Source organism: Poromitra crassiceps (assembly GCF_964638095.1).
Source record: "Poromitra crassiceps genome assembly, chromosome: 21".
Lineage (NCBI taxonomy): Eukaryota > Metazoa > Chordata > Actinopteri > Beryciformes > Melamphaidae > Poromitra > Poromitra crassiceps.
Window position 1 is genome coordinate 17815841 of NC_139638.1, and position 14901 is coordinate 17830741.

The 14901-nt window shown below is 48.6% G+C and overlaps 1 protein-coding gene and 1 pseudogene across 2 annotated transcripts in view; both read left to right on the forward strand.

The window, feature by feature from the left end:
- The window catches only part of LOC310795310 (uncharacterized protein), a 51172-nt gene that overhangs the window by 16575 nt on the left and 19696 nt on the right, over positions 1 to 14901 (forward strand). The window contains exons 5-14 of the mRNA XM_083657361.1: positions 4978 to 5099; positions 5949 to 6030; positions 7387 to 7519; positions 8196 to 8299; positions 8757 to 8845; positions 9157 to 9317; positions 10581 to 10693; positions 11512 to 11846; positions 11890 to 12501; positions 12879 to 13085. Coding sequence (XP_083513487.1) covers positions 4978 to 5099; positions 5949 to 6030; positions 7387 to 7519; positions 8196 to 8299; positions 8757 to 8845; positions 9157 to 9317; positions 10581 to 10693; positions 11512 to 11846; positions 11890 to 12501; positions 12879 to 13085 — 1958 coding nt within the window. The remainder of the gene's footprint in view (positions 1 to 4977; positions 5100 to 5948; positions 6031 to 7386; positions 7520 to 8195; positions 8300 to 8756; positions 8846 to 9156; positions 9318 to 10580; positions 10694 to 11511; positions 11847 to 11889; positions 12502 to 12878; positions 13086 to 14901) is intronic.
- LOC310795669 (ubiquitin-like modifier-activating enzyme 6 pseudogene) lies at positions 47 to 3130 on the forward strand (annotated as a pseudogene). The gene has a single exon. The product of its transcript is annotated as a ubiquitin-like modifier-activating enzyme 6 pseudogene (transcript).

The window sequence follows — 14901 nt, forward strand, 5'->3', positions numbered from 1 at the left end:
TTCTCTCTTGCACCGGTTAATTTCCCCCCTCGTCTCCTCTCCCACCATGGATGGAGACTCGATGGCGATCGACGACTCTCTTTACAGCCGCCAGCGCTATGTGCTGGGGGACAATGCTATGCAGCAGATGGCCCAGTCCTCAGTCTTTCTCAGTGGAATGGGAGGACTGGGAGTAGAGATGGCAAAGAACATAGTCCTGGCTGGCGTGAAGGTCGTCACCCTACACGACACCAAGCAGTGTGAGACCTGCGACCTGGGCACCAACTTCTTCATCCGCCAAGAGGATGTGTTGAGCCAAAGGAAGAGGGTGGAGGCAGTGCACCGTCGGGTCGCAGAGCTGAACCCCTACGTCCATGTCGATACGTCTTCCTCGACTCTGGATGACAACGGTGATCTCCGCTTCCTCAGAAAGTACCAGTGTGTGATTCTGACCGAAGCCAGAGTGAGCCTGCAGAAGAGGGTGAATGACTTCTGCCATTCACAACGGCCTCCCATCAGATTCATCGGCTGTGATCTGTACGGTATCTGTGTGCGGGTGTTCTGCGACTTCGGGGAGGAGTTTGAATTGTCGGACCCCACTGGGGAGGAGCCTAAGGAGATCTTCATCCAAGGCATCACTCAGGACAACCCCGGGGTGCTGACCTGCATGGACAACAGAACCCATGGCCTGGAGACGGGCCAGAGCGTCCTCTTCAGAGAGGTCAACGGCATGGAGGAGCTCAACGGCACCGCGCGGCCCATTTCAGTCCTTTCCCCGCGCAGTTTTTCAATAGGAGACACATCCCACCTGCAACCATATGCACACGGTGGTTTATTCGTCCTGGTGAAAAGCCCCAGGACCTACACATTTGAGACGATGGAGAAACAGCTGTGTAATCCTGAGGTCCTCACCCCAGACTTCAGTAAACCTGAGGCCCCGCTGCAGATCCATGCAGCCATGCTGGCTCTGGACACCTTCCAGGAGCAGCACGGCAGACTTCCCAGCATCGGGTGCTTACAGGATGCTGAGGTTTTACTGAAGCTTACCGAGGAAGTAAACGCGAAGCTCGTGAACAAAGCTCCGGTGAACGCTGAGCTGGTGCACTGCCTGTCCAAGACAGCGAGAGGAGCCCTCCCTCCATTAGCAGCAGCCGTAGGAGGCCTAGCCAGTCAGGAGGCTCTCAAGGCACTCACGGGGAAGTTTGCGCCCCTGCAGCAGTGGTTTTACCTCGATGCCCTTGAGGTAGTCAAGCCACTTCAGTCTCTTCCTGCCGAGGAATTTTCCCCCAGGGGCGATCGGTATGACGGATTGCGTGCCTGCATCGGCGAATCCATGTGCCTGGAACTGCAAAAGGTCAGGGTCTTCATGGTGGGCTGCGGTGCCATCGGCTGCGAGATGCTGAAAAACTTCGCCCTCCTCGGTGTGGGTTTGACCAAGAGCTCGGGAGAGGTCTGCGTCACAGACCCAGACCTTATCGAAAAGTCCAACCTCAACCGGCAGTTTCTCTTCAGACCGCGTCATATTCGAAAACCGAAGAGCACCACAGCGGCTGTAGCCACTCTGGAGATCAACCCGGATATGCGGGTGGACGCTCGCCTCGACAAGGTGTGTCCGGCCACTGAGGCGATCTACGACGACTCCTTCTACTGCCACCAGCAGCTGGTGGTGACGGCGCTGGACAACGTGGAGGCCCGTAGATATGTGGACACTCGCTGTGTATCCAACCAGAGAGCTCTCCTGGACTCCGGCACCATGGGAACCAAAGGACACACAGAGATCATAGTGCCGAACCTGACCGAGTCATACAATAGCCATAGGGACCCCCCAGAAGAGGAAATCCCGTTCTGCACTCTGAAGTCCTTCCCCGCGGTCATAGAGCACACCATCCAATGGGCCAGGGACAAGTTTGAGAGTTCGTTTGTCCACAAGCCCTCCTTCTACAACTTGTTCTGGCAGACCCACTCCTCGGCTGGGCGAGTGCTGCAGAGGATGCAGGCGAGGGAAAGTCCGGAGGGCGCCTTCCAGGTCATTAAGCTGCTGAGCACGCGGCCTCGCCGATGGGAACATTGCGTTACTCTCGCCCGCCTGAAATTCAACAAGTATTTCAAGAGGAAGGCCCTGCAGCTGTTGCACTCGGTCCCCCTGGACACACGGTTAAAAGATGGAAGCTTGTTTTGGCAGTCACCGAAAAGACCTCCAGCGCCCATTGAGTTTGACTCGAAAGACTCTTTGCACTTCGCTTTCGTTGTCAGCACGGCCCGGCTCATTGGAAAGATGTATAACATCCCCTACTCAGAAGAGGATCTATCTGAAGGGGCGGTGGCCAGGATTCTCTGCGGTGTCGAGATCCCAGAGTACCGACCGTCGGAGAAATGCGTAGAGACGGACGAGACGGCTCCGAAGCCGGATCACGTGAAGATGTCTCTGAGCAGTGAAGAGGAGAGGGAGGCCATCGCGCAGCTGGAGGAGGCCATTGCTGCCAACAACGTCACGGCAGAGAGGTTACAGGTGAGCCCGCTGCAGTTTGAGAAGGATGATGATAGTAACGGCCACATGGATTTCGTGGCGTCGGCATCGTCTCTCAGAGCCAGGATGTACGCCATCGAGGCCGCCGACCGCCTCAAGACCAAGCGCATCGCCGGCAAGATCATCCCAGCTATCGCTACGACAACCGCCGCTGTGGCCGGACTGGTGGCTCTGGAGCTGATCAAGGTGGTCGGAGGCTACGGGTTTGAATCCTTCAAAAACTGCTTCTTCAACCTAGCCATCCCCGTGGTGGTGCTCACCGAGACTGCCCCCGTCAAACAGACACGCATCAGGCATGACATCAGCTTCTCCATCTGGGACCGCTGGACGATCTGCGGCCACGAGGACTTCACCGTCTCTGACTTCATGAGCGCAGTGAGGGAGAAGTACGGGATTGAGCCCACCATGGTGGTCCACGGGGTGAAGATGCTCTATGTGCCTGTGATGCCTGGACACGGCAAGAGATTCAAGCTGACGATGAACAAACTGATCAAGCTGTCGGCGGAGAGGCGCTACGTGGATCTGACGGTGTCATTCGATCCGGAGGCGGACGGAGACGACGACCTCCCCGGCCCCCCCATCAGGTACTACTACAGACGGAGAGACGCCCTGACACCTTCCTAAACATCATGTCCTTATTTCCCATCTTTCATGTGTATGTACTGTATACTGTGTTTGTGTGTGGATTACATGACTTTTGTATTTGTTTATAATGCCTATTCAGGTGAGATTCCTTCTGTAAGCCTCTAGGGGTTTTCCGAATCTCACCTGCACAATTTGCTCTTTTGTTGTTGTTTCTACTGCTTTGTTTTTATCGTGCAAATAAATAAATAAATCTAAAATCTACCCCAATAACCTGGGTCAGGGCCAAGAGTTTTTCCTCACGATGCGGTCCATCTGACATGAAGGCCAGTCCTGGTGTTCTTGCCTGCAACCCAGCTACTAGTCAGTGGACCACAGTGGACGACCTTCCCCCGCTTCACAGGTGTACAGTTCCAATTCAGGGACAGTGCACCCTGCAGTTTACAAAAATGAGTCTAGATGCTGTTTAGAGGTTTTTACCATTTTAGAAACTTGGTAAACCAGGGAACGGTGTTATTGTCCTTTTACTTTCACTTTCAATCTTTTATCCATTTTTGTCCGTTGGACAATTCAAACTGTACTGAGTTCATTGCATCTGCTACCGCTACTGTGCTAAAGATTTTATTAAAGCAAATCATCTAAAGAATTAACTGAACTCTCTTTCATATCCTGTGAGTGGGCTTACAGAGGCAACCCACCGTACAGATCTAATGATGTAAAAGATCAACAGATAAGAGTGTGACATGCCTGGTCCACTAGATGAAGCTTCTGGTGGGTTCATCTAGTTTCTGAAGATAGCGATACCCTCATCGACCCAGGGAGGGATCGGATCTTCAGTAAAGCAACATTCCCTTCTCTTATTTATCAGTTAAAAATTGGCTAAGTGGGTGGGCGTGTGGCAGCGGTGTCGGTCACAATTGTGATGTCATCAGTGATGTCACTCGAGCATTGTTGTGGCGTCATCATCAGTGATGTCACTGGAGCAACTGTGATTGCCCAACTGTGATGTCACTCAGGCAGTTGTCATGTCATCAATGATGTCACTCAAGCAACTGTGATGTAGTACGAGCCGATGGCGCACAGTTGCATGATGGCGCCTAGGTGGGTGGGCGATGTCTGTCTGTCAGTCACGATTTTGGTAGCCCGCGGAGCGGGCGAGTTCCACAACCGCATCCATGGCGCATCATCTCCAGAGTCTCCACCCTAGTGCGCAAGATTCCTAGTTGCATAAAGGTTTACCAGCAGCCACACCAACTGTCGCATAGAGATAAGCTGTCGTTAACCTACGGTGATTGCTCACTGGTTATGGAAAGGTAGCAGGGTGGTGGACCTTGGGATGGGAGACAGTTAGCAGGCCGGGCAAATATCTCACATCTACCTACATTCAAATGTTAGAATCCTAAAGTCCTACGCTCAGCTCCAAGAGATCGTAGAGGCTAATAGACCACTTTATAGTGAGGGTAGATCTGTTGAGTTACTCTGCCATTCCCACCCCTAATGTGAAGGTGGCCATGCCCTCATCTACTATTCACCATCACATGTGTGCATCATGCAGGAAGACGCTTCTCCTCGTGCAAAAACTGCAGGTGTGACTTGGCACACAGCCAGCAACACTCTACTGTGCAGCGCTTAAGTGAAAGTCTGAATGGGGCCCTTTGATTTTGAACCCGGTGTCATCCTAAACCAAATGTGCTTCACCGTCTGACTGGCTGTGTTTACGTCTCATCTATGATGTATCTTCAGGTGGAGAACATCCTCTTGTTTACGTCTCATCTATGATGTATCTTCAGGTGGAGAACATCCTCTTGTTTACGTCTCATCTATGATGTATCTTCAGGTGGAGAACATCCTCTTGTTTACGTCTCATCTACAGTATGATGTGTCTGCAGGTGGAGAACATCCTCTTGCATGACAAGGGTCATTACGTGCTGTGTGACTTTGGCAGCGCCACCAACAAGTTCCAGAGCCCACAGACTGATGGAGTGGCCACTGTGGACGAGGAGATCAAAAAGTTTGTGCCTCTTAGCATCTTTTTGGGTGATCGTTGTTGTAGCTTTCTTTCACTCATCACTTATTTGAGGTAATGCAGCAAGGATATTGGCAGAATAGATTATTAATGTGAGACATTGTGATGACTGTGGATTGAGTTTGTGCCAGTTTCTCACCTCATTTCTATTTGGTCAGCACAGCACTGCTGAAAATATTTGTTATTAATGCTAAAATCACCATTTAGTGAAACATGTGTACCTTGCATGCCTCATCTATGTATGTTGATCAAGCCCAACAGACATTCTTTAATCAATTCCAACTGAAAAATTCCATCACAGCTGCATTGATATTGATGTATTTGTGTTTGTCATGTAACTTTGTTTTGCTGTGTTATTGCTCGCTTTCTGAGATGTTTTAATTCCAATTAACATTGTGTCAGAATCCGCTTTATTGGCCAAGTATGAACACATTCATACAAGGAATTGGACTACGGTTTGCTTTGCTCTCAAAGTACTCACATACAGAAAAAAGAAATGTATGCACAAGTCAAAAACAGGCAAGGCAAGAAGGCTCCATTTAGACATTAGCAAAACATTTCAGTAGCTACTATATACAATAATCGTGATCAGTGAATCGACGTTGGAATCAAAATTGTCTTGTACCACGTGAATCTAAGAACTACCTATCAGGCTAATATGAGAAGAAGATACATACTGTGTCACACATACCTGAATATGTTTTGGTCACACAATGTATTGAATATGCAGCCAATAATACTGCAAATGTTTTGTTATATCAACTCTGTTACCACGGCACCAATAGGTACTTTTCTTGTTTCTTTTCCTCATCATTTATTTGTGGCTTCTTTTAGGTACACGACTTTATCATATCGTGCTCCTGAGATGGTGAACCTCTACAACAACAAGAGAATCACCACTAAAGCAGATGTCTGGGTGAGTCCCGTTCAAACTTTGACAACACCTTTCCCTGCGATAAGCCTTATAGATTTATTATCGCCTCTGTTCGTTAGTGCCAAGCATAATCAAAAAGTTCTGCTGTCTAGTCTAAGACTACTGTCTTATTAGTCATACATAGATTTCCATGCGTTGTACCCCAAGTAGAGGCAGAACTCTTTCGGCTGTTTTACAAGCTGCCTTTGTGGAGACTAAATGACGTCACATCTGTTTTGTTAGCGTTCCATTTGCAGAAAAGTTGAGCTCGGAAGTTCACTGGTCACTGGTCAGATCAGTCGCTAGCCATTGTTAGCAATAACAGTTGCTAACATGGCATTCTGCGCATACAAACACTGCAGCCTCATGTCCACACAGATAGAAGTAGGCCGTGCTGTGTGTACAGATGATTTAATGAGACACAAACAAGACAGAAATGCTAAAAAACAGCATTTACTGCGATTATACTACTGTTGTTGCGCGGCGCAGCCATCTTGGATTTTCGAGGTCGGGGCTGCTGAAGCTCCTACGAGTTTGGAATGGGAAATACCAGCTCTGGTGACGTCACCGTCCCAGCTCATGACCTTTGAACCGTAAGATTACCAGTTCCCAGTTATAAAGGAATGCACGACGAGCCCTGATCACAATTCCCTGCCTATAGGAGATTTTGGCTTGCACTATTTTTACAGCCTCACGGTTAAGCCTCAGCTAACTCTGTGTATCTTCCTTTTATATGCCTCATCTACCACATTGTGTGATCACTACCATAGAGACAGTCCGCATGTCTGGGAACGCCCATACAGGCTCTAGGAACGCCCACAATAGACGCTGGGTTAGCCTGGGGGTGGGGTCAGGGTGGGGTAAATTCCCCCGTTCTATCCATTCAGCAAAGTTAGAATTTAGCTGATAGCCAACCCCAGGCAGACACAATCAGGGATTTAACCACCGCAGTAAACGCACATCTGAGCAGACGTCTTGTGTTCTGCTCTAGAACCCCCAAACATGTAGTTTAGAGCCGCAGCACCGTCTTTTGGTGAGTCAGCCCATGAGATATATCGGCGGTTTTACCCCACTCGCGCGCCAGCCATTTAACATTTTGTGGGCGTTCCCAGACATGCTCTATAGCGAACTCCACAAAGTCCATAGAGACTGTACCACCAAAGTAGAGGGAGATTGCTGCAAATAATAATGATTTTCTTTTAAAAGAAAAATGTGTATTTTTTTTTTCTGTTTACTTGCGTGATTTTTGTTTTGTTGTTGTCTAACTTTGTGTTTGTGTGTGCGTGTGTGTGTGTGTGTGCGTGTGTGCGTGCGTGTGTGTTTGGTGGATGGGGCATCGGTGTGTCTTGTCTCCTCCAGGCACTGGGCTGTTTGCTGTACAAGGTGTGCTTCTTCACGCTGCCCTTCGGTGAAAGCCAGGTGGCCATCTGTGACGGCAGCTTCACCATTCCGGATAACTCCCGCTACTCCTACGATATCCACTGCCTCATCCGTTAGTCCTCCTTTTGCCTAACTTCCTGTTTTAACACGGCTTTCGGTCTCGCTCAGTGCGGTTGTGGGGTTCGGGTGTCTCCTATCGTCTCGACCGGCGCTTCCCAACCTTTTCCGACTCATGACCCAACTTGAAAATCTCAAGGCCGGAGCATTTGCCTTGAAAATAAAACACAACAAAATGACTTGTTCTCCTCTGATGTAGAGAAGACCAGCCTAAGGCTTCATATAAAAGGCGATGGTGAGTGCGTGAGCATAACCTGACTCTGCCAGACGGGGGCGCTATGCGTGTCTTGTGAACACAGTACCGCCCCGTCTGGCAGAGTCAGGTTAACGTGAGCCTGTATTTGTTACAAAACCTAACGCAGTGTGATATGCAGAATCACATTTTTCGAGTAGGGATGAAGCTGCATGCAAGTAAATCACATCACCATAATCCATAGATCTAAGCTTTTTCAACAGATTACCGACATGTACTCATGCCCTCTAGTGTCGGGATGGTGCAATCGACCGCTTTAGAGCAAGAGCGAGTGAAGGTCATGTATTTGGTCTTTTTTGAATTCAAGAAGACCATTGAAGGTTGGGAATGGCTGGTCGAGTCATACTATACTTTGGTGGCTCTTTTCCACTTCGCCTTCTTGAGTCTGACTGTCTTCTCTCTGCACGGTGTTTGTCAGGCTACATGCTGGAGCCAGACCCAGACAAAAGACCAGACATCTTCCAGGTGTCCCACTTTGCTTTCAAACTAGCTCAGCGGACTTGTCCTGTTCAGAATGTGAAGGTCAGTCTCTCTCAGCACCGGGGGTCTGAGGTGGCGTATTTATGGTCTGTCTGTCTTCCTTTTCTCCGGGGGTTGATTGTCCTGTTGGATTCAGTGGGGCATGCCTTGGGTTCTGTTCCTGACCTACAGAAACAGATGCCTTAATAACATCAATAGAAACTGCCAGCTGCAGGAATCAGGACGTTCCTACTGCACTGTGATGAATATTGTGGTGCAAAATGTGTTATACCAAAATACCTTGTCTTGTGACGTTTTGTCTCTGTACCAGTGGGGCAGGATGTGCTGTGTTGTGCAATTTCTACATAGATTCCTGGTTTAAATGTGTGAATGTTTGAAAATAATTTTTTCCCTAAAGTAATTCATTATATCAAATGCTACCATCTGATGACTCTTCTTACCGGACTAAAGTAAATATGTACGACTTTGACGTTTTTTTGCGTTCTATTCCATAATCCAGAATTCTCCGATTCCTCCTAAACTTCCTGAGCCAATCAAAGCCAGCGAGGCTGCTGCAGCGAAGAAGAGCCAGACTCAGATGAAGGCGAGGTAAGCATCATCTGCTTACATGACAGTATATCCCCACTAAAGCTGTAGTAACAAAATGGCTGTGGCCTTGGTGGGTTTGGCAAACATGTATTATGCATTATTACAGCCTTTTCAGAGGTTCTGCATTAATCGTCTTATTATAGTAGTGAGATATCATTGCTTAAAATCTCACAAATGTCTTCTTTAAGTTTCTCTACTCATTGTTGTTTTATTTGATAAATTCCAGTATTTTGATATATGTGTGTGCGCTAATTATTTGAACACTGTTTGCCATGATTGACAATAAGGCTAATATCCTCATTTGTTCCCAGACTCACAGATCCAGTTCCCACCACTGAAACGTCCATCACCCCTCGACAGAGGCCGAAAGCAGCCCACACTCAGCCTACTGCCGGCATCCTGCCCATCCAGCCTGCTGCCCTCACCCCTCGCAAGCGAGCCAATATCCCTGCTGGAGCAGCTCCGCCCATAGGTGAGTGCAGGCCTCTGTCCTCCTGATCACTGAGCTACAGGTCCTGATCACCTCTGGTCCTGATCTGGTCCTGATCACCCCTGGTCCTGATCTGGTCCTGATCACCCCTGGTCCTGATCTGGTCCTGATCACCCCTGGTCCTGATCTGGTCCTGATCACCCCTGGTCCTGATCTGGTCCTGATCACCCCTGGTCCTGATCTGGTCCTGATCACCCCTGGTCCTGATCTGGTCCTGATCACCCTGGTCCTGATCTGGTCCTGATCCTCACAGTCGTAATCAGAGGAGTGCCACTCTGCTGAAGGAAGTGTGAGAGAAATTCTCCCTCTTTAACAATATAAGTAATCTATTGCAGCAGATCCAGTCTGTACCGATTCAGACTTTGACTTAAAGGGATAGTTCGGATTTTTTTAAATGTGCGCCGGCTGCATTCTACTGCATCTAGTACACTGACTGTCAGCAATTACCTCATACAACCCCACATACAAAAAAGCGATATATCCCTTTAAGTGCCCCACAATGGTGTTTAAATAGTTTTTTATGCCTGAGGCCTGATATTATGGACGTGTAGACACAGGGTCACAGACAGACACACACCGATAATGTATAATCTATCCTAATAATTAATTTTAATTTTAATGTGGAAAAAAAAGTAGCATATTGCAACTTTAGGAGAACATACATATATGGCATTACCGCCAGGCCAAGAAATCCTTTAAATACGCAGAGTTTAACAGACGCCTGTGCTCTTGGATAAGGCCTCGCTCACTGAGGTGTGCCATCTTTTCAACAAGCATTTGCAGAGCTGCAAGAATCAGGACGTTTCCGCTGCCCTGTGGTGAATCTGCTCTGTGGTGAATCTGCCCTGTGGTGAATCTGCTCTGTGGTGAATCTGCTCTGTGGTGAATCTGCCCTGTGGTGAATCTGCCCTGTGGTGAATCTGCCGTTGTGGTGTGAACTTGTTGTTACCTTTCTTCTCAACTTCCTGAGCCAATCAAAGTGAAGAAAAAACACCTTTTTCTCTCTTTGTGTTGTCACTTAATGCTGATTCAGTTGTCATTTTTTGCACCTGATACAAATCTCATAGATTTTTTTTAAATCTGTGATTATAAAATTCTGTTTTACACATGTTGTTTTTAAACATAATTTCAAATGTCCCTACATATATATTTGTGTTTGATATTTTACATTATTCTGCACGATGCTAAATTGAGTACAAAATATTGGCATGCTGTCGAGTAACAAGTCGTCTCTTCCTCCCACAGGAGTCAGCCTAGACCTCTTTCAGCCAGCTGCTGCTCTCCAGTCACAGAAGCCACAGGCAGCCATCAGCCAATCACAGAACAGCTCCAATCAGGCTGGTGCTCAGCAGAAGCAGGTACTGTTACTCAGTTAGTTTGACCACATTGTTGCGGTACTGCTGCGGTACTGCTGCGGTACTGCTGCGGTACTGCCACAGTGGTCAAATTGGGGATTTTGTTATTTAAATGTTTTTTTATGTTCCTTACAAAAGCCCCCCGCCCCCCCTCACTGCTGCCATGACAACACAGCAGTACCTTGGAAACCCATCGGTAAAGTGGCCAGATCATGAAATGAGTAACAACATGCATAAAGTCATGCTACACTAAATAACTGTACAGGTGGAGGTGCAAATTAATACAAGCAAATATGTTGTCTTTTATCTGGGAAAGAAAAACAAATAAATGCAGATGGCAAATCTTCAGTAAACCTGCAATGCATGTTCAATCTAATTTATTCTCCATTTTCCTATGAAAATAAATAGATCTGTTTCAAACGATGTAACCGTCACTGCATGTGTCGTTCACGTTGGCATCATGTTAAGCAATACATCCACTAGTGGGCAGTAGAGAGTCAAATGTGTGAGTGTGTATGTGGAACTGCTCCGTTTCGTCCGTATCCATAAGGTTTCAGAAAACGTGCACAATTACGCACGGAATGAACGCAAGAGTACGGACAGAAGGCTCCGTCCATATCCGTATTTAACATCATAACTGAGCCTTTTAGGCCGTGCATGTCTGGGTGGGGACTGACATACACATGGCTACCACCACATGTTGCTTTGGTGTCCTGAAGCACTGATTCAGAGCGTTATTCTTATGGGATGAACCTGGGTTTCCAGATGTGAGGCTTTGCTTTGGTGACAACAGATTGTGTCATCCATCTTTTGTGTGATAGCCAGTGCAGCCAATAGCGGCTACAGGAGCAGAGATCGCCACAGCAGGGGGAGGAGCGTCGTCCGTGACCAAGACTGACGGCGCCCAACCACAGCCTGCAGTCCAGCAGCAGCAGATCACATCTCCTTCTTTGGCCAGTCCCATCCTGCAGCAAGCAGCCCCGCCCCCATCTAGCCCGGCCCCGCCCCAACGGCCAGCTCGACGTAAACAAGCTGGCCAGGCTCAGCCTTCTCCCGCCAAGCCAGCCTCCGCTCAACCGCCTGCGTCTCAGCAGCAACCTATCCTCCAGCCATCGCCTGCGTCTCAGCCTCAACCTATCCTCCAGCCATCGCCTGCGTCTCAGCAGCAACCTGTTCTCCAGCCATCGCCTGCGTCTCAGCCTCAACCTATCCTCCAGCCATCGCCTGCGTCTCAGCAGCAACCTGTGCTCCAGCCGTCGCCTGCGTCTCAGCCTCAACCTATCCTCCAGCCATCGCCTGCGTCTCAGCCTCAACCTGTTCTCCAGCCATCGCCTGCGTCTCAGCAGCAACCTGTTCTCCAGCCATCGCCTGCGTCTCAGCAGCAACCTGTCCTCCAGCCATCGCCTGCGTCTCAGCCTCAACCTGTCCTCCAGCCATCGCCTGCGCCTCAGCCTCAACCTGTTCTCCAGCCATCGCCTGCGTCTCAGCCTCAACTTATCCTCCAGCCATCGCCTGCGTCTCAGCAGCAACCTGTCCTCCAGCCATCGCCTGCATCTCAGCAGCAACCTGTCCTCCAGCCATCGCCTGCGTCTCAGCCTCAACCTGTTCTCCAGCCATCGCCTGCGTCTCAGCCTCAACCTGTCCTCCAGCCATCGCCTGCGTCTCAGCCTCAACCTGTCCTCCAGCCATCGCCTGCGTCTCAGCCTCAACCTGTCCTCCAGCCATCGCCTGCGTCTCAGCAGCAACCTGTTCTCCAGCCGTCGCCTGCCCAGGTGCAGAGCAGCCAAAAAGCAGCTGAGATCGAGAAGACGGTAACTGGTCACCTGCTGCTAGAGTAACCATCCAACTTCAAACACTGCCTGAACATCATGTCATTGTGGAGTTGTCAGAATGAATCATCTCCCCCCTTGTTTTGCTTTTGGATGAAGTCTTTAACTCACTCGCATGGTCTTGAGTAACCGTTATGTCTTCCATCCATCATCCATCCATCCATGCATCCATCTGTTATCGTCCTGATGCCGTCAGCATTCAACGCTTGGCCTCATCTCCGCTTCCGTTTCTCATCCCTATGAATGTGTCAAAATATTTGATTGTTTATATAAATGAAAACATACCGTGTGCTGTTGCTAACATTTTAAATGCATGAATTTGCCTGTGAGACTTTCCCGTGATTTTACACGTTGTTGAGTGTTGATCTACTGTCCTGTGCTTTCCTCGTCACTCGATGCCTCTTCGAACAGAGTCAGACTCCGCCTGCGTCCCCGCAGGCTACTGAAGAGCAGGATCAGAGGCACGGTGTCCTGGTCGACGTCACACAGACTGCCGTCACTGGAGGTCCAGCGAGCGACTCCTCACCACAACTACAAGGAGGTGCTGGAGATGCTGCCCTCATCCTGTAAGCCACACATTTACTGGAGTAAGACCATGACCTCACATCTGGTCGCTAATGCCTAGTTGAGACTAGGCGCACCAAGACGAACCCCCCTCTGATCAGAGGCAAATCACGTTGGCTCGGGGCTTGCAAATCGGCGCTCGCGTGTTAAAGCTTAATTTATACTTATTATAAAGTGTCGCTCAGCACATGGTCGCAGACGAAAAAGAAAGTGTCGCTCATGGTCTTGCATTTATACTTCAGAGGACGTTCGCCTCGGTTCAACGGTCACGTGACACTCGAAAGCTATAAGCAGCTGCAGAGGGAACGAAATGCACAGTGAAACCACCTCGGAGGCAAGATGTAACGTACTCGGCTGCAGCCGCATATAAACAGCACACAACCACACAACTCACCTCCTCTCTCTCTCTGGGAACAACAAGAAAGTCAAGCGCGTGCCGTCTATATAGCCAATCAGACTTGCGCGATACTATGACGTAGTCAGCGACACTAGACATTTCACCAGGTAGCAGACGCTGCTCGCCGACACTTGAAAGTGTCGACTCAAGTCCTCATTTCTGTCGGCGACCATTTCAAAAGTGTCGGCAGACGAAGCATAAATTGGGCTTAAGTGTGAACTGTCCACAGAGGCGAGCGGGGAGCTCCCCCGAGTACCGTACTCACCGATAAGTCACCGAGGTCCGAAAAATGTCTAGCCTGCTAGATATCTGGTGGTGTCGGGAGAGCAGAGCGTAGTGAGGCAGACACGCCCGGGGGTGATGTCTGCTGTCAGCAGCAGGCTGCAGGCAGGCAAGTGGTCTGACTGAGGAGGTCATTCTACGGCAGGGGTGCCCAACCTTTTTTGACCGAAGAAATACTTTTCAAGTAGCCAGCCTCCCGAGATCTACCAGTCCAGTTTCAACATCGCAAACGCACACACATCGTTTCCAGCCTGCAGTAACTAACCTCACAACACTTTCTCGTTGTCCCACAACCACTTGACATTAGGGCTGTGAATCTTCACTGGCCTCACGATTTGATTCGTTTACGATTCAGAGGGCTATGATTAAATTCGATTACGATTATCGATGTATCTCGATGCATCTTAAATCGATGCATTGTAGGGAATGACAGATGAGGAAGGTAAAAGTTGATCCAGCATGTCGCTGGCATCATTTATTCCAGATCCCTAACTATGTACATACATGTTACAGCACGTTGGTAGCTATAGCTAACAGAGTGATAAGCTAGCTAGTAGCTGCAGGCTGTGTGGAATGGTCTAGTTGCCTCCTGTGCTAGGAGACGTAGATTGAAGAACAAGAGACATTGATTAGCTTAAATAGCCCCAGCTGCTCAATCCACCAGAGTCACATGACTGCACTTGAGGTTTCTGTCCCAAGCCTGCTAGATCACTAGCAGACTATGTTGTGGTCACCACAGCATCACTTTTTTTCCCCAATACATGATTTATTTTTTCTCACTTTCTTTTTTCTCACTGTGTGGCTACTTTTAAAATAAAAGTGCATTTGGAATTGCATTGTATTATGATCCATAATTAAAATAAACAACTGCATGTACTTCCATTATATTTTATTTGATTATTTTTAAAAAAAAGTTTTTTTGTTGTTGTTTTTTAATACCGTAATCGATTTTTGACGCGATCGACCTGGGGTGAGTCCGCGGTCGACCAGTAGACCGCGATCGACTGGTTGGGCACCACTGTTCTACGGGATTGGTACAAACTGCTGTCCGACAACCAAAAAAGACAATTAAAAAGCATTTAAGTAGCTATGCAAATTTTTTATGTTTACTAAGATCATTCTATTATCTATTGAAACTC